The sequence below is a fragment of the Anopheles coluzzii genome, chromosome 2 (assembly GCF_943734685.1).
Source record: "Anopheles coluzzii chromosome 2, AcolN3, whole genome shotgun sequence".
Lineage (NCBI taxonomy): Eukaryota > Metazoa > Arthropoda > Insecta > Diptera > Culicidae > Anopheles > Anopheles coluzzii.
In genome coordinates, this window is record NC_064670.1 from 49,461,824 (window position 1) to 49,481,855 (window position 20,032).

Genomic DNA, 20,032 nt, shown 5'->3' on the forward strand with positions numbered 1-20,032 from the left:
TACATTACAGTTGGTTTTAAAACAGATTTTTTATATATATTATTATATTCTTTGGAAGTTTTTCTTTTTCATTACGATAGCGTTTTTGTTATTTTCAGTTGTTCAAATTAATACATTGTAGCTATTTGTTCTACCTTAGTTTTCCTGTTTTTTTTTTTTTAATAGGGTCAACATACATTGAAATGTATTGTATGGGGTAAAATGGTCTTGCTATGGGGCAATATGGTCTTACACGAAATGTCAAAACACATCAAAACAAAGGGGCAAAATGGACCTCAACATTGGACTTTAGGCTTTGGTTTAAGCTCTTGCATCTTGGTAGAATTGTGAGAGAAGAAATTTAAGTTTATTATTTTAGTGTTTTGTTGAATAATTTAGTTAAATGCTGGAATATTTCAATAATTCACCTGTTGTCAGTATTTTTTTCTTTTCGATGTATGTATAATATCATAGAGCACAGTTTCATGAATGTAAAGCTAGTATATTGAAGCGATTTTGGCTTATACAACAGCCTCATCATGTTGCTCCTGTCAAAACATATCGACCATTTTGCACCAAGCTGGAACGACCATTTTGACTCAAGTGAAACAATTTACAAACTTTAACTTTAAAAACTTTACATTAAATTATAATGGTTACTTTTTTACGAAAATCATAGATACGTTTCATGTGCCTGGATACACATTCTTTTACCTCTAATTCAATTTTAAATTTTTACGAAAGCTTATTTTCGAGACGGTGAAAATTACATCGTTTTGATCAAACATTTTATTTGCTAAATTATACACTTATGTTCAAATCTTAGGTTATCAAACGTTCATGGTGAGCCTTAAATATTGTATTTGATGTTTTTCAATTATTAGAAGTAAATATAAACGAGTTAATTTGCCAATAATGCAGGTGACCATTTCGCCCCAGGTTCCCCTACATATATCCCTTTCTTCTTCTATTTATTCTATATGTTTATTATTCATATTATTGGTTATGCATATTATTGGTTATTAACTGATCTATTTTAAACGTTTTGTGATAGTCCACAATGTTTCCATTGATATTAGTAATTGTCCCGAGGTACAGTCGTCAACACGTATGACTCAATAATATGCTCGTCATGGGTTCCAGCCTAGAATAGACCGTCCCCCCGTAGCAAAGACTCAAGATAGAAGAAGGAGAGTATTCTTTATAATACTTTTATTTCACATATATTTAAAACAATGTATTATTCCTTGTTTCAGATCTATATTTATTTTAACATATTGGGTTTTTAGCTTTGCAGCTTTCATTTGTCATTGAATCATTTCGTTATTCATTTTTATTATTGCGTGTTTTTATTCTGATTCATGTTTTCGCTGATTTCAGTTTTTTATACATTTTGTTTTCAACACTAATTTGTTATCATTTCTTCAAAAACATTCAAGTTTGTTATATATTTATAATTATATTATTTGTGTTTTATTTCTTGGAAATTTTCTGATAATGGCAAAGGAATTGTTTTAAACTTCTGCAATCAGGCTAAATAGAAAAAAAAGATTGTGTATTATTTACGTATTATTACTAGAAAAGACAATCATTCAAAAAACATAACATTTAAAAACTTGCGATTATCTCAACTACTCTCACGCATTATTATTATATCTCCAATGATGTAATGGGCAACGCAATAAAACATACAGAACAAATTAATCCAACTGTAACAAACCATAGTCTGATCGATACTGTGATGTGTATATTTCCGTCATGCAAGCTAAAGCAAACATTTTCCACACGCCACTAGGCCAGGGTCATCGGTTCGCCTTTAAATATGCAAAGCTTTTCCGGGGAGGGACGTGGCTACTGAATACAATCGCACTTTTCTCCTTGCTACTGCTATTTTAGCTTTACAACTCACCGACCATCAGCAAACCAGTGACATCCAACGCCTGTAGAAACAACCTTCACACCAGCTTCTTAATGCAGGCTTTACAAATAATAAACCTTGCCGAGTGAAAACTGTTGTTTATCTGCTCGTGAAAAGGGAGCTGCTTCAACTACCTCATCATGTTCACTCTCTCTCTCTTTCTCTTTCTCTCTCTCTCTCTCTCTTTCATCGCCCAAGTGGAAGGTTTGTGCGAAATTCACGGTCACGGTCTGCATGGCACGTGCGGCTAAATGGCCCGCCGAGGCCAAGAATCGCAAAACATCAAGCGAACGTCCGAGCGAATTAAAAGTAAAAATCCGTTGCAAGCGTGATCGAACAGGTGCCATGATCACACGCCCTAAGCTTTCGATAAGGAGCTTTTCTATGATCAATGTAAGCAAATGTGCTGTATACATAGTGTCTGTGTGTGTGTATGCATGTGTGTGTGTAACTGATTTTTTCCACACCTTCCCTCTTCGATGCAGCTCACCAACCTAAATTCATAGCGCGCTACCGAAGAACACCTTCCTTTAGCTGGTTTTCCTTTTCGCTTTCTGCACACCTCTACAGATCAAAGTACCATCCGTATCGCAAATGCATCACTTGTCAGGCGGCTAGCCACCAAAGCTAGTGGACGAGCGGGGTGGTGTGTAGGGAAAAGTTTTGCATGTCCGTTCGAAGGAATCAGAGCTCGCCGGATCGGATTAGTTCAGTTCGGGCATTTCCTCTGCCACCCTTCCGCCCCACAAACACCAGCACGCGAAATAGCTTGTGCATTGCTTCTTTTTACGTGCATCTTTTCCCTTCTTCCATGTTTTTTTTTGCCTTGCTTGCCCCTGGTTACAAACCTCCCCGAGTGATCATCGATCGCTGCAGGCATGTTTACTTTTTGCATGTTGCACAAATTAGTGAAGCAGTTAGACGAACTGCCAGCCATCGTACTACGGCTCGCCGCACGTGTGCCATGGGGGAGAAATTGTATAGCAAAACCTGCCTCCTCGCCCTCCGCCAAACCTACCCGGTTTTGCGCTTATCGTCTCTACAATCGGTCGTAGCTAATATCGGTAACGTGCACCAGCCGGCCGGCCGTTCCTAGTGATCCTTCGGGCGTGCAGTTCGTTGCCTGTGCGTGTTGTGCAGATGTGCATGTATGGATGCATCTCAGGCTTTCACGCTCCAAAAAATTCTAGCAAATGCCTCTTGACGATGTCGGTGCAGCCAGTCAGCTGATTTGTCCGAGTCGCTAGACACAGGCTAGGGGATTGGAACGGCGGGGAACAGCCATGAAGGAAAAACTGTGAGAATGTGTGCATGTGTGTTATCGCTTCGCTGGACACCGGCAGGCCCTTTCTTGCGAGCAACGATAAAATCTGCCCACAGCTCCTTGAAAGCTATCAGTTGTATAAATACCTTCGAGCAGCCAAGATCGGAAGGAAGTGCATCCAGTGTTCGATCTAGCAGTAGTAGCAGCAGCAGAAGCAGCTTTACAAAGTCTCCTTTGCGTGGCAACAAGAGAAAAGGAAGAGTCATCCTCTCTCCTTTTTGTCCTTCCCGCCCTCCCACCCTCCTCCCCAAACAATCCAGCAACCCTACTCCCTCGGAACACGATGGTTTCGTTCAAGTTTGTGTGCGCGGTAGTGTGCGTGCTGGCGGTGGCCGGCCAAGGATATGCCGCCGAGGACGGTACGGTGCGCGCCCTGCGCAAAGTGTACTCGCTGTGCGAGGATAGTGACGAGCTGCTAAAGTGCATCAAGGTGCAGGCCCTCAAGCTGACCGACCGGGCGATCAAGCTGCCAAGCATCAAGCTGATCGACGGTATGGCGATCGTGAAGAAGGCGGACGGTGGCGAATCGAGTACCCGCGCCCTGAACGAACCGACGCTCGGCGAACACGACCTGGCTAAGCTGTCCTCGGCCAAGATCGACGAGCTGCTGTTCCAGCGGGCCCAGCGCTTCATGGACGGACACCAGCTCCAGCTGAACGTGCCGCGTATGCTCGCCTCCGGCCAGCAGGAAACCGGCCGTCTGGTCGAGGAAGGCCGCAAGAAGATGAAGAAATACCTCGGACCATTCCTCGCTGCAATGGCTATCAAGGGAGGTATCCTGACCATGGTCTACCACTCGATCGCCATCGTCGCCGGTAAGGCGCTCATCATCGGCAAGATCGCCCTGGTCATCTCCGCCATCATCGGTCTGAAGAAGCTCGTCACCCCGGAGGGACACGAGAAGACGACCTACGAGATTGTGAAGCACCCGCACGTCCAGCAGAGCCACACCTACTCCTCCAACCACGGTGACTTCGACACGCACGAGGCCGGCCAGTTCCACCGCAGCTTCGGCAACTCCGTCGACATGGTGATGCAGGATCGCGCCTACCGTGCCCACGTCCCCAAGAACTAAGCCACTGCCTTCGCCAGTGACTGGTGTGGATGGTGATGATGACGACAACTAATACCCTCTCAAAAGAAAAGGAAACCCTGGCCATAACCGCACACAAAAAAAACGAAACTACTGCGAGCTGCGAAACCACGTTGTCGCGCAAACGGAAGCAATGGAGAACGCCTTACGCTTGGGTCGGTCCAGCCACCTCGCCCATCTCACGGTGAAGGCGTTTGGGGGACTGCTAACTCCACGGCTTCAATCCAGGGACCAACTCAACAACTCATCGGATCTGCTGCGGTCTGCGCTTAGAATTAAGCTATCGTCGCTTCGCCGGAATCGAACCGAATCGGTTCGATTTGGAGCAGCCGGCACAGTTCAACGTGCGCCAAGCAACCGGAAGAGCCAACACAACCTCCCACAACTACCAATTCAGTCAAAAACCAAAAACAAACAATCTACACTCCAGGTGCCCTGGATCTAACACTTCGCATGCACACAGACCTACACAAACACGCCCCTCACACACCACTAGACAAGCAGGCGGAAGCGAATCTGCTATAGCGCAGAAAGGGTTCACGTGTTTTGTATTTATATAATTAATTTAAATTATTTATTTATTAAACCTCAATTCCCAATTCCGTCTCCCGAACAACTCGCCCATTTCATCTGCAGCTCACGTTGGCGCCCGGTGCATCTTGCTGCTCCAGTGGAGGGGCCTGAAGCGCCGGGACAACGGATGCGGGCGAATCTTTTGTCGTCTTCTTCCATTTCCGCGAGCAGACGTTGAAATGTGTAATTAAAATTCCCAAACAAATCGAGCAAAATAAAGAATTATCATTCAAAAAATAAACCATAATGTGTCTTTTTGGTCATTGTGAATTACAGCATCCGTAAAACATCAATCAGTTGTTATTAATAATATCTAATATCAAAGATTTTGTACATTTTGCTTAGAAAACATTTGAGAGGATTTTTTGTAATACTAGAAGCCAGGTACTGAAACAGTACATTGATGATGAACTCATTGTTATAACAAGATATATATCTGCTCAATACTCAACTGCATATCCTTAACTGCCACTTCAAAGCTTCGCTGGATTGTGGCTCCTGTCCTGACGAGTGGAAATCGATAACTATCGTGACATTAATTCTATGTATGCTAGAGCTAAAATCTTCGAATTAACTGTACAAAGAACTATCTTGCATAAGTGCAGTTCCTACATAGCAACCTGTCAACATGAATTTGTTCCCCGACGCTCCGCTACTACCAATCTATTTGATCTTGTTTTAACGTGTACTCATTACTTTGACCAACGATTTCAAGTAGAGACGCTATATAACAATATGAAAGCTGCCTTTGATAGTGTGAAACATAAACTCCTTGAAAAGAAACTTCTGCACATAGGTTTCTCATATGATACTATTTCATGGATTAAATCATACATATCAAAATCGTTGCTACAGAGTCAAAATTGATAATGGTGTGTCTGAGAAGTTCGTTATTTTATCTGAAATTCCCCGAGGTAATAAGTTAGGGCCGTTGTTTTTCTTGCTGTTCATTAACGATTTGACCACTTACCTTCCACCTAATACTTGGCTAATGTATGCTGACGATGTTAAACTGTTTTTGCCTATTGAAACACACGATGATTGTTATTGATAGAACTCGCAATTGACCAATGCTTTATAATAACGTTTCACAGATTAAAGCACCCAAATTAATTCGATTATTATGTGGCAGGTAGGACGTACTTCATCGGCAACATGTGTGTGATTTAGGATTGACTTTGCACCAAACTTTCCATTGCCCATTGACAACATTGTTAGGAAGGCTTTTACATTTTTAAAATTTATTTATCGTGCAATTTAAGGCAATTTAACGACTGAATTAATCATTTTTATTTAATCTCTCGACTGATTCGTATAACATGAACCTTCTTTTACTTTTCAATTTTGGTCATAATAGAGATTGATTGATCTAGGAATTAGCTAGGCAGTTACATGAATAAATAAATAAATAAATAAATATAGTTTAATGATACTTCAGATTCGAAAAACTGATACAAACGAAACTGACAAAATATAGCTGGAAATAGTCGCCCTCTTCAGACCTTGTTTGACCTAATATAGGAAAACAATTGACATATTTTGAGTATTTTTGTCACTGCTGATCGTGTTTTGAAATTTGTTTCAACCAGCAATTTGGTGTCATATATGTCATGCGTGTTAAACATTAAAGTATTAATCGTATATCATAATATAGTATTTCGCTAATATACTAGGAGTCATGCAATAGTTATGTATTGTACACATTGTAAATTTACGACCCATTTCTTCAAGTTAAGCTTAATGTAGTTATAATTATTTTTCAAAAGTAACCAAAACAATAATCATTGATGTATGTACTCTATCTTATGCACAAATGTAAACATAATTATGCAAGCGGCTAACTTTTTCCGTCGCTACTTCCTTGAATGAATTCATAAACAGCCTCTTATAGTGTTTCAAAAAATCATAAAACGAACCTAAAAAATCACGGGAAACAACCAACAAAGCATGGGAAGCTTTGTAATACACTTCATATCCGCGAAAGATCACGATACGTGTCAATTTTGCAATTCTTGCATTTTTGAAGTCTTATGAGGAAGTTGTACAGTCCTTAACAAATCTCATATACTTAATAAAGGTGCGATCGTCTGAAGATTATACTTTCTATATCCAACTAGAAACAATCCACCAAGAATTGATGCAATGTACAGTTTAAGTCCTTATGCAATGTTGTTGTAATTATTTTTTTTTTCCTTTATTATATCCTACGTAGTTTATCGTAGCCCTATGAAAACCCCTGAAAACAAGTTTGCAAACTAGTCAATCTGTTTTCCTTTACTTGTGACCCTTCAAGTTTCACTACTTCAGTGCGATCAGAGAAAGTGAACAGTCGTGAGTCACATACTTGACGAACTATGTCGGACCATCTCTTACATTTGCTGCAATTTATGCACATTGCTCAGAAAAATATTTGCATAAGACACATTTACCTACTTCAACTAACGGCAATGCGTTCTTTTCGACCCATTAGGATGTTTTGTTTGGACGGCAAAATTAATTCCGTTCCACGCGAAAAACTCTCTCGCCCAATTGCTCTCCCATCTTGACCTAGCCCGGTCAGCACCACAACGGCACCTTTGTATTCCAAAACAGCTTTACCGCAGCCCTCCGAGGAGAAGCAGCCCTCCTGACTAAACGAAATCGGAAAAGAATGCCAAAAAGCCACACCACATACGAACACGTGCACTGGAACACAGTCGCTTGTTTGCCCTTTTTACAGTCACTTTTCCTTTCGCCAAGCGGCCGAGCACGAATAAAACAAACCCGTTTGTTCTTCACCATTCCGAGCGTCGAGGTGGCTACCGGAACCGTTTTCATGCTGCGCAAATACATGACCTGGTTGACCCGCCCGCCCCAACTCCAATGACTCATAAATCGATCGTACCCCGTGTGAGCTCGAGCTTGCACTTCGCGATGATCGAGATGGATGTTTAAGGGCTTCGGCTATCCAAATAGCAATAAATCTGGCCTATGCTCCCCGAAGCCACTTTCCTGCTCGTAAAAATCGGAGCATAAATCAACGCAACCGACGGTGGCCAAGGTGGTGGTGATCGTTCGCCCAGTGTAATGGAAATGCTCTAGACCTCCCTCATTACTGCCCTTTCAAATTCAATCGCACACAATTTGGGTGGAGCCTCTGTGATCGTGCAAACTTTCTAGCGCACTTTTGGTACACTGTTCCAGCTCATCATTGTACAGGTTCAGTGGCCAGAATTGTCGTACGGTTCCTTTCCCTTCGTGATTGCGACTCTGCAATAGTTCTCCATCCATGGGTCACTGTATCACTAGATTTGTTAGATGAGCACTTTCGATTTCCTTTCGAGATAAAATAAACCACGCCTGACTAAACAATTTATTTGGGATCTTCTATTCCTCAAGTGAAGTAACAGCTAACAGCTCTGCACAACATAAAAAAGCATCACTTTTCCTGAATAATTGCAATCAACCATCCTGGGCGCATGACTTTCCTGAAGCCTAGCTTTAATCTGCTGTCAAATGATCCGGCTCCACCTCCACCCGGAGTTGATGAAATACAACAACATTCCTCCTCACTCATGTCGGCTATGCAAACTCTCTCACGCCCAGTCCGGTGTTAATCGCTTATTTTCCAAACCATTAATCTTGCAAACCATGATTCAACGTAAGCCGATCGACGTTGACGACCATCGCAAGTGCAGTTGTGATGACCGAGACGTGTTCGCTCCTCTCACGCTATCCTAGTTATTGGTGTAGTTTGTGCACATAGTGTCTGACAAGTGCTTCGTTCGTGCGTGTTTGTTCATCCATCTTCAGATCCTCGTTTCCGACAAAAAAATCATCCATTACAAGAAACGTAAAGAGTAACAGTAACAGTTAAACCACACATTCAATCGGTAACATTGAAACATTGTGCCTAAAGAAAAATAATTTGACCAGACAAAATTTAAACTTTCATCCGTCTATGCACTACGTAATATTCTACGGCTTCCCTAAAACCATCATCAAAATGGCAATAAAACATTGTCTGACACCGCGCAACTGACCTCCATCGACGGTCATTAGAGCTCAACGTCACCTTCGCTCCCACGATCAATTGCCTACGCCCTCACTCCTTCATATCACACTTAAAGCGAGGCCCAGCTTAACATACAGGACTGCCAGTTTGCTCCGATATTTCAAAACGCGGCGAAAGAAAGTCCGCCTCGAACGGCAAATGCACAACAAAACGGTTGCATCCGCTTTGCCTTCACATTGGATGTACTTTTTCTTTCATGCCTTCAATCCTCTCAGTTTCCTCGCCGGTCCCTGTAGCGATCAGTTCAGTGTTGGATAGGTGGGTTTTGCAATCTATCTGAGCTCAGCCTGTCAGCCAGAGTGGTTGGGAATGGTTTTCGCTATCAACGGCACTATCACTTCAAGTGGTGGAATTTAAATTAATAGTTATTCAAATAATGTTGCCATGGTGCTGCTGCTTCATATCCGACGGAAACTAGCTATCTCGTCGCGTAATTGTGCAGTAAAGCATGAGCTGTTTCAAGTTTACCACATTGTGCACGGTAAAAGTATAAAAATATAAATCCGGTGGTCTGTTGCTTGTAGTGTACAGTTACTGTTAAACATTAAACGAACTAATAGCTTAATATTGAAGAGTATGATGCTTAATAATGTTGATAACACTGATACACGGAAAAATAACACACGATAAACATATGATATACACGAGACTATTTACTAATTGTAATGTAGCATAACGTTATGTAAATTATCAAACGATTTACCAAATTCATTGAATTTGTAGAGAAAAAACGTTATTCGATCGTTTGCAGTCGTTAACGTCAAGAAAAAAATTGGATAGTCCAAATGCCATTGTTAAGCAACGAATGTAACATTCAACCAAATACGTCTCAGTGAAATTATAACTGATCAATAAACGTATTATTCTAACTATTCTTTTTTATGCGAACGTAGTATTGTGTATTGAGTAGTATCGAGCTATTAAATTGAACCATTTAGTTTGAAATCATCGTTTTATTGCCATTTAATAGCTATTTCAAGAAACCGAATTTGTTATTTCATCTTCATTTTAATTGTATTGTATATCTTAAGTAAATAAGTAAGTATCTCTCTTTAACAAAATAATATCTACCTATGTGGCGAACACTATTCTTAAACTTGGTACAATTTAAAACAAATTTGCTTGTTGGTGCCATCTTTACAGATGGTTTTGGGATTTTTGGACATACATCGAATTAAAAATTATATTATTTTTGCTTACATAATGATGCACTAACTAATTCATATTCGTAACTAAAACCGTCAAATATTACATATTGTGCAATTCAATAGCATCATAGTTTGATATTTGTCGTTTATTAATAAGACAAGCAGAAATTACGTCATGATTTACTAATGACAATATAACATAGATAATATTTGTTTATTTCTTTGTATTATATTATTATATTTGTTTATTATATTTGTAATATTTCTATAACAGTAAAACTAAAATCACTCAATGAAATTACCACTTCAATAATTATTCATTGTGACGTGAGCAAATAGCCACATACGAACTCATTTACTCTTTCGTTAGGTACAACCAATACTTTTTGCTGCATTTAAATTCGTTTTCGGACACCTGCCGATTCATTCTATGCTCATCCATGATACCAACACCTATTCGTCCTCGATCAATCATATGTTCACTTTCCCTCTTAATTTACCTCGTCCATCCCAGCGCAACCATTTCCACACAGCTCGCAACCGCTGGAGTCAAGGTATGTGTGACCGTGGCCATGTTCGTGCATCGTGTCCATTGCACTACATTCTTTCGTGTTCCCCTACCACTGGCGATACACTTAATGACCATCCCGTGGGAGTCATAAGCGCTGGTGTTCATTTATAACCCCCCAAGGAAACAATCCAAACACGCCGAAACGTGCATCAGGTGGAAAAAGGAACACAGCGTACAGCGTGCCACAACAGCCACCAACTGTCAAGTGCCAAGTGTCAAAAAGGTAAGTCTATGCATGTGCACATAAATGCATCGTCATATAGTTAATTCCTTAGGAGTTACCCGGAAGGGCGCACCACTTTCTCGTATGTACGGAAAGGGCAAAACACGATCGACGTTTCGGAGGAAAAAGCTCTTCCGGCCAGAACGAATTGCTACTGAACTGCGCCTCAACCGTTTCGATTTTATACCGTAGGCCACCATGCAGGGAGGAGGACGATTTTAATTTAATTTTCACCCATCTTCCTCTCGCTCTCACCTACCTGTGATTGTTTTGTTACGTTTTCGCACATTTGCCGTTTGGTATGTTTTTTTGGAGAAAGCTCTTTTTGCTGCCATTATTTTCTAAACACCCCTGATGACTTATTAAATTCTCATTTAAACTAAAGAAGCAAAGCCCCGCTACCGGTCGAATTGTTTTCAATGCATTGAAAACCTGCCCTCTCGCCGCAGTGGTGGTTCACGCTTCTTTGCAGCGGCCTCACCCATTAAATGTGCCGCTCGGATAATTATGACGAATTTTGGGATGCATTAATCGAAAACGATCCATGTCTCTAAGCGCTAGACCTTAAACAGCAAACAGTTCCTATCACGTGTTTTGCTTCATATCTTGCTTTTGCCGGTCGCAAACGAACAAACTGCAATCCCGAAAGCGAGCATTGCCGTTTTGTGCGTACGTTTTGTTGTTGTTTTTTTTTTTTTTCAAGGGAAGAGAAAGCCATGTCTTATGGTAGCATAATTGAATTAAACTTTTAGCTTTTGTTTTTTGTTAACACTCTTTCCGCGGATTTCCGTAGTCATGCGTAGGGGGGTATTTTTTGGGGCCGTCATCGTGCAACATTGTTTTTATCTACACGCGTACAAGCGTATCCGTTCCGGACGAGTTCGGCTGAGTTATAGGGAATTGTATTATTTTTTTCGTTTTGTTTCTTTTTTTATTGACCAATGTGTAATAAAACATGAATTCGGCTTCCTGTGCTACATGATAAAAACATAAGGCAAGGCGTGAGCTATGCCAGTGGTACACTTCATTAATTTCATGTGTTTTCAACAGCAGAGGTGATTCGTTTATTACCATTTAAATTTATTTTTTATTCACTGCTCTATTCTGATCTATTGAACTAACGATAGAAAGTCCAGCCCTTACAGGTAAAAAAGGTAATTCTGCAAACCCTAATGTGTCTGAAAACTTCATAAAAGTAGAAGCAGAAAAGTCTTAACAAAAAGTTATACAGTTGATATTAAAATTAAACTCTAGAAAATACCGCCTTTCAAACGATTAGAAACCGCTGCTCACTACTCTTCCACGAATAGCCCACTAAAGATGAAAGACTTCAACAGCAACAACGACAACGAACCTCACATTTCATACGCCAAAATTATTCCCTTGTGTTCCCGTTCCCATTCCCGTGCTACTGGGCCAGTTTCCCACACATTTCTGCCACCCGAACCGCACTCATATGTATGCGTATATGCATTTCACAAATTAGTAAAGAAAATATATTCTACCACCCCTCCACGAGCTACATTCGGTTTCTCGCTGTCTTCAAAAGCTTGCTCCCTCAATAGCTCTTTCTTTCGCCAGTAACTATTCTGCCCGGGCACACAAGCGGCACACGCCTGTGAATCATGCATTCGCGCTCAGTTTATCTCATACAAACAATCACTTCTTCTCACATTAGATTACCAATCATCCGCCGGAACAGTTCGCCGGCAGCCGGCGGAAGAAAGTAAGCCGCCGGGGGAGGAACATTAAAAAAAAACCCTCGGAGCTGGTATAGAAATGGTACCACTCGCTCGCTCTACCCTTTTCTTTGCGTTGCAAAAAGATTTCATGCCCGTTGCTGCACTCGACTGCGGAGTGTGATTGCAGTGACAACTAGGTTGCACTTTTGTGCGATGCGAGACCCCGGGATGGAATGTGATTGAGAGTGGAGTCACAAACATCTAACCACATCATAATGCGGTCGGACTAATTCGAGTTCACTTTTCACAACAACACAGCAAAATGTAATCCAGGACGCGGTCCCTTTTCGGATGCGAAAGGGCTCAAGAACAGGGCAGGAGCCAGTGCTATGCGTCTTATCACTAATTTGTACAATGTTTTCATCGGCAACGGGTCCGAATCTTTCGATCAACGGCTCAGCATACCAAGCAGACAACAGCACCGTACGTCAAAGTGCAACGAACTTCCGCTTGCCGTCACAGCATCTCAACCCGCAACACCATTGTTTCGCGACTTTGACATACTTTTCCCGCACTGCAGCACGCTACATACACGATGCAACAAAAAACGAGTGCAGTCAGTGCAGTTAAGAGATGGCTGGCTCCCTTGCAACACCATCCTACCGCGGATCGCACAGGTTCAAAGGTGACTGAACTGAACTTCCGAAAGCTCGGCTCGTGCTAGGGTTCAAATTGATTATCGATGCGTCGATGGGGGCCGATGATGTCTTCACGACGTTGATCGAACAGTACTTGTTTTTTTTTTTTAATTTCTGCCACTACAGCGTCCGGTAGCGTACGGACCCGACGACAATGCTAGATGCAAGCAATCAGCAATTCGACCTCGAAACTTGGTATGAGAGGAAAATTTCTCCGCGCAGGGGAACATGATTTATCATCACGCTGGGGCCGTGCAGCATGTTAACCTTCGTTCGCTGATAAATCGCTGATAAAATATTTTCCGCCAGGTGTGCGTCGGGTGAAAGGTGGTAGTGAACTTTATGTTTACGCTAGTGCAATTTGCGGCCTTATTCGTCCCAAATGAACAAATGGGGCAGGAACATATCATAGTTTTGTACATTTACTAGTGAATACAAGGTCGATTATCAAGGTTCAATTATTAGAAGAAAGTAAACTTTAAAGTTTATTCCTGGTAGGTCTTCAATTTTATTTATGATCTTAGTTAAAATTACTCGTGTTTTTTTAGTACTACATGTTCTACGGTTTGTAACTATTAGATTTCTTTTACCGCATTTTGCCCACAATTACATTGCTTCTCACACCGTACCCACACACTCTGGGTGTGATAATGCTCCTCTCATAATCAGTTAACAAACTCACACACACACACATACTGCTTTCCAATTCATTTTCTGCAAATTCTCTCGGAACGTGGCCATTATTTTCTTTTTCAGCCGAAGAATGCCAAACGCGTGGGCAAGCGGGAAAAATTTCTCCATCCTTCCACTTTTATCACTCACACACACAGACACTCCACAGTGACAAATGATTTTCACCTTTGGTGCGCGCCATTCGTAGCGCACCCAGGCCACTGAGCGAGGCTGCGCTGTTCAATGTGGAGGTTTTCCTCTACCCAAGGTGAACGAACGCAGTCTGCGGGTCAATCGTAATGTGATTAGCCAGCGAGTCAGTACGTTGAGTGTGTACGATTCGATCGAAGCGCCTGCAATTGTTCCTGTGCCCTGTTTTACCCTCCTTTTCAGGCCGAACATTGGACGGATGAGGGAAGGAAAATCACGTTTCGTTCGATACAAATCTTACAAAGCCTCTTTCGCAAATCCGTTTCTTCACTTCCTTTGCCATATGGTGCACCGAGGCTGGACAACTCTTTTTTAGGGTCTGAACAACAAGCTATCCACGTGCCAGTTGAGTCAGAATGACAGCAAAGTAGCAACACTTTCACCCACTCTTGTACAACCCTAGCAGGCATCGGGAGGGACGCATTCCAAGCGTCAAACAATAGCATACCGCAACGATGAAAGCAATTGGTTCACCCATCGGTCAGCTCCACTGACCGACCCAGGCAAGCATTAATTGTCACGTGAATTGAAACGATCGAAGCAATGCGAGGGCCCTCCTCTGATCGAGTTATTTTCTTGCCATGACCACCGTTTCAATCCTTTCCGATCATTGATTGCTCGATGAACAAGAACTTGGTTCGATCCTCCCACAGCAAACCCAGTCCCTCGTCCGGCCCCCTCGCAGAGTGTGATAAATGACGCACGGCATTGCCAGGCATCGTCAGCCCCACGATCTCCATTGTTACTTTCGATCGCATCGAAGCGGAAAACGGCCCGCAAACGCGCAAGACGCGAACAGAGAGCACCCCGTTCGAGCATCATGTCGACACATGTTCCACTCACAAAACCATCGTCAACGTCGTGTTTATGCAGATCATGCTTTTGCCCATTACTTTGTCCATTTGTAGCCATTGCAGCACTGGGCGAGAAAAAAAGAAAAGTGAAAACTTGTGCAGTCCATTTCCGCGGTGCGCGCAAGCTCATCGCTTTGGACTGCTTTTTTCGCTTTTATATCCACCCATCGTTGAATCTGCTTTATCGAATTAGCGAAAACGATCTCACATAAGCCACCGTTGGAGTTCATCTGCATCGGATCTGCGCCGGAAAAATCACACCCATCCGAGAAATGCGGGGAGCGACTTGGGGCAGCAGGGACGGCGTTGCGTCAGAGGGAAAGCCCGCCGTTTGGGACCATGTTTTCAGCTCTCCCCCCCCTCCCACGCGTTAATTGCTCATGATCACGGTCATAGCGTTTCGGTCTGTTATCGGTTTAATTTTTATAGGTGAGCCCACCCGGCTCGGGCCCACACCCGCATGAACAGCGGCGGAGAGAAAAAGACCCCACCGATGGAAAAGAAGTGGAAGACTTCCGGGTGCCAAATTAGGGTGAAACTTTTACGCGAGAAAAACGCTTTTCTCGTCCACTCGGACTCGTCAAAACGGTGCGAAAGCTCACGCACGCGACCAGCAAAACCACGACCGTGCGGGAAGCAGGGCGAAACATTTCGGAGCAAACCCGGATTGCCTTCTTGCTCTGTTTTCCGGACGCTATATGTATTATGTGTGTATGTGTGTGTGCGGTTTATTTATTCGTAATTAAGAGCATTTTGTGCCATCTGCAATTGCAACAATTTGCCGTGGTAAGAGCAATCGATTTGCAATCAAGAAAGAGTGTACTCTATCGACACTGTTCAATCGAAAGTACACATGTTTCCCTGGGAAATGTGCTTTCCATCTCAAAACAGACAGCAAGAGGAAGAGATGGAGAGGAACGAGGGTCGGAGAAAACATTTACCAGTAATAAATGAAGAAAAAATATAAAATAAACACCGATTGCAGCCATAGCGATGGAAAAGCGTCTTAATAATTGTACCTCTTTACGATACATTACTGTCAACAAAACGGCAGCACCAATGTGGAGCACATACCTCACCGTTGCTCCAAATGTGTGGAATCTGCACCCAAAGGTCCCCCCCCCCAACAAACGACAATACATTTTGGTGTCGCACATGCTACTGAGTGGATGAGAAAAAACAAGCGCCGAGATGTTTATCAATATTGAGACAATTTCGGCTGTAACGCGGTCGGCGGAACGAGGTCTCGAGCAGACGTTAAACGCGAAGTAAAATCCGTTTGCCATTATTGTTTCGCTAATTTTGTACCGATTATTTTCCACTTTATGCCGTTGCTGCCAGATCGTTGTCGGATGTGTGGAGCGTTATTAAATTATTCGTTTTTTTTTCTTTATTTTATGCTCTTTGGAATACGCAGTAAAGTATGTTAAAAAGAAAATAAAGAAATAAATAAAAAGAAATAAAAAACATGTTTTGGATATTTCAAAATAAATGTGTACAAGTTATCTACAGCTATCAAACGATGCTCTACAAACAATAGTGATGACAGTAGTATTTAGAATATCACCAATGAAAAAAATAATAATTTAAAGTTAAATTACAATAATTGTAATATTTATATCCAAACAGATTGCTACATTCTCTTTATTTTAATTCATAACAGAGTATTCTTTACATCAAAAATAATTGTCTAGAGAAACCTAGATGTTATCATAATAGTGTTTACAATTTCACAACGTTAAGATGTTTTACTATTTTATAACCTAACAATAAAGATAACATTTTGTTTAACAAATTTCACTATACTGATTGATCCTATTGCTTATCCATTTTAGTAAAGTATAATGCATTTTTTCTGTACTTTTTATCTATGCTTTTCTGATCAAAAGAGCCACATAGAATATACTGTTGTACATTGGTTTTTATTCTACGAAATTACCAATATGATATTGGTGCAGATCTACTATTTTCAAATATTGTGCAAAAATGTTCATAAGAGCTAGCTAGAATTTTAAATAACATCAATAAAATAATTAAATCATGTAAATAATTTTTGACAAAACACACACACATATTTAAACAACGAAAGCAAACCCCTTTAAAGTACGCAACAAACACTAAACCAGATATTCTTCTTCAACGAATTTATCCCTTTTGAAAACCGAAAGTGGAAGCGTTTTTGTGAATGCAAAAACATACGGTAATTGACATCAGATAGCGGTACCAGATGAGCAACGCTCGCACAGGACTGGAAGTACCAGTTTTCCCACTAGCATAGCCTAAGCACTTCTCACACCATTCCCGTCACATCGCAGCCAAACGACTCCTTCCCAAATTTACCTTGCGACTCACAGCCGAGACGCCGTCTAGTTGGATGCGCGCGAGAAACGCTAGAAACCGAAATTTATTATTCCTGCCTGGAACCGGCAGGAACCTACCACCGGTCATCCAACGTACTACGCCGGAGACAGGAACTCGTAAGGAGACGGGAGACGTTGGGCAGTGGACAAGATTAGGCGAGAAAGATTATTGCTCCCCGCAGCACTTAACCATGCAGCGCGATGCGATCGCGCGGGGTGAAAGTAAATCTAATAAAATTGTAATTGTTAATTTCAAGTGATGGTCGTGGACGACGACGACGACGACGACGTGTGCGATTGCTCGCGACCATTTGTGTTCGCAGTAGTAACAGGCGACCCAGCAAACACACGCCGGTGAACGGACTGGCGGAACTTGCGCTGCTGCCTCATCGTTCGGTCCAGCGCATCCTTGAGCACGCTCTGCAAATGGCGCAAAACGGAAGAGTCCACGCAATGATTACATTTTATGCGTCCAAGGGTTGTCCCTTTTGTGGGTTCATAAATTATTGATGAGCGATCCGCGATGCCGCGACGGCAGGTTACGGAGAAGATGCTGATTTGAGAAGGCAAAAAGTGCCACCAACGAACTAATCACAGCTCACGAATGAGCAAAGCATTATTGGGAAAGGTGGCGTCACGCATGTTGCACAAGGGTGAGCGTCAGCTTTTGCCAGTTTCCGGAAGTTGGGCTGTGCACGATTGTAATATTTGAATCTAATCAGCGCGATATAGCTTTCAACTTTTTGAGGGCTTTCTCTTTGTCAAAATCAACAAAGCGAGCAATACCAACATCACTACGAGCGGATAATTAAAGATCATTCGATTTGATATTTAATTTGAAACTTTAAATCACATAAATGCAGACTACATTTATAAAAAGCGATGATTATTTAACCGATACAAATTGCTGAAAAAGTGTTGAAACTATGAAACATTTTATAATTCAAGGATTTTACTTAATCGAAATTAATAAGTTGTTTTTATAAGTAATTTTAATTCAACAGGACAATATTACCAATTTTTATATCAGGGTAATAGTTGTATACGTTTTTTGTTTTCCCTATCACACTCTAACTCCTAACAAAGCAGGTCGAGCCCTCTAGCCCACATTTAGCATATTTTTGACTATTATCCCGGTACGTGTCCATAACCCACCGCACTGAAAATCTGTGAAATGAACAAAAGTGCTTTTTACCAACCGTGCCCGTTCGTTTCGCGTTCAACTATCGCTGGCGCTACTTTCAATTAGATCCACAATCATGCACACCTCTATCAATTATCGTACAGGAAAGATGCGAGCTCCACAGTGCCTAGCAGCATCGTTCAAAAACGGATCGCAATTCCGCTGCTTTTCCTCCCTTAGTTCATTAGCCAGCTTACAAACGGGTTCATTACTTTGACCTACCGAAAAACGCATTAAATACGTCGCGGTAAGCTGCCGCCGTACCCATAAAGCCCCGAGCGCTTCCCAGTAGAGAACAGCAAAGCGGGTACTAACATACGCTCTCACTACCGAATGAAACACTCGCATGTGGCTGCGACTTTCTTTATCTAATAAAATGAAAATAAACACTCTAAACGCATCCCTTCCGCCACGGTGGCGCGGTAAGGCCGAAAAAACTTCATTACTTCCCTTTTATAGGAGCTCACGGTAAGAAAAGTGGGCGAACCAACTGGTCAGCAAGTTATTTGCGAAACAAACCCAAAAAGCAGCTAGAAACCACAACGGAGGTCTCTTCTCTTTCGTGGGAGAAATGTTTAGACTGAAACCAAAAACCAACAAAAAAAAATAACCCACTGCCTAAACCATGCGATCTACTCAACGCACGAGTGTGCTTTTATGATCCTCCCCGGCAAGTGACGCTTCTCTCTTAGGGCACCTGCACCGGTCTTTCTAGCAGGTTGTTCGAAAACAAATCACAACCAGCTGCAGTAACGGCAGCGAGAAGTGAAATATTAATTATTCACCTCTAAACGACGTCGAGAATAACGAACCGCCGATCTTTTGGTTGAATTTTGATGGCACTTGATGGTGTGCCTAGTGGACCTGGATTTCCCTCTACGACATGTATGAGCTCATTCTTAAGCAGAAATTTTCACTCCATTATTATCCAACCTTCCAACCTTTTGCTTTCAAAAACAGCAAATACAGAAAGAGCAACATTCCACCTCGAAAAGGAAAAGTCATTCCAGCACAATTCACGTTGGCTTGCCGTCGCCCTCACTCCGACACCCCTTTATTACCCCGAGGCTCAAAGGAAATGGACGCTAATGCCCTCTGGGAGGCCATAAAGATACGGTATATGCAAACCACGCTGATTCCAAACGATCGTACACGTGGGGTGCATATGCCCCAAGTACACATACACTCGTTGAACTCTCCGCTTTTCAAAGTCAAGTTCCTTTACGCGCGTTCCTGTGTCCCTTCACCCTGTTGCCGCCTTCTGAAGTGGCCAAAAGTTGTATGCACAAGCCTGGGCGACGAAAAGAGAGTGTCCCATAGAGTGGCAATACTCGGGTAGGCTGGTTGGCCGTTGGTGGAACGGTGCAGCCTACCAAATCATTCGAGAATATACACTAATGCACGGGTATAACGCACGGTGAAAACTGTTCCTATGATTTTTCCCACCATGGAAAGCGAAAACACATCTGGCGGTGAAAAAAAGCGAGAGA

General features: G+C 42.2%; 1 protein-coding gene across 1 annotated transcript; it reads left to right on the forward strand.

Moving 5' to 3' along the window:
* The first annotated feature begins 3,303 nt into the window (after positions 1–3,303).
* LOC120952973 (uncharacterized) lies at positions 3,304–5,128 on the forward strand. The gene has a single exon (XM_040372584.2). It carries the CDS (start codon positions 3,505–3,507, stop codon positions 4,294–4,296), a length of 792 nt encoding a protein of 263 aa, XP_040228518.1. The 5' UTR covers positions 3,304–3,504; the 3' UTR covers positions 4,297–5,128.
* Positions 5,129–20,032: the final 14,904 nt, after the last annotated feature.

Coding starts and splice junctions, on each gene's coding strand:
- LOC120952973 (XM_040372584.2), top strand. CDS start 3,505: ATGGTTTCGTTCAAGTTTGTGTGCGCGGTAGTGTGCGTGCTGGCGGTG.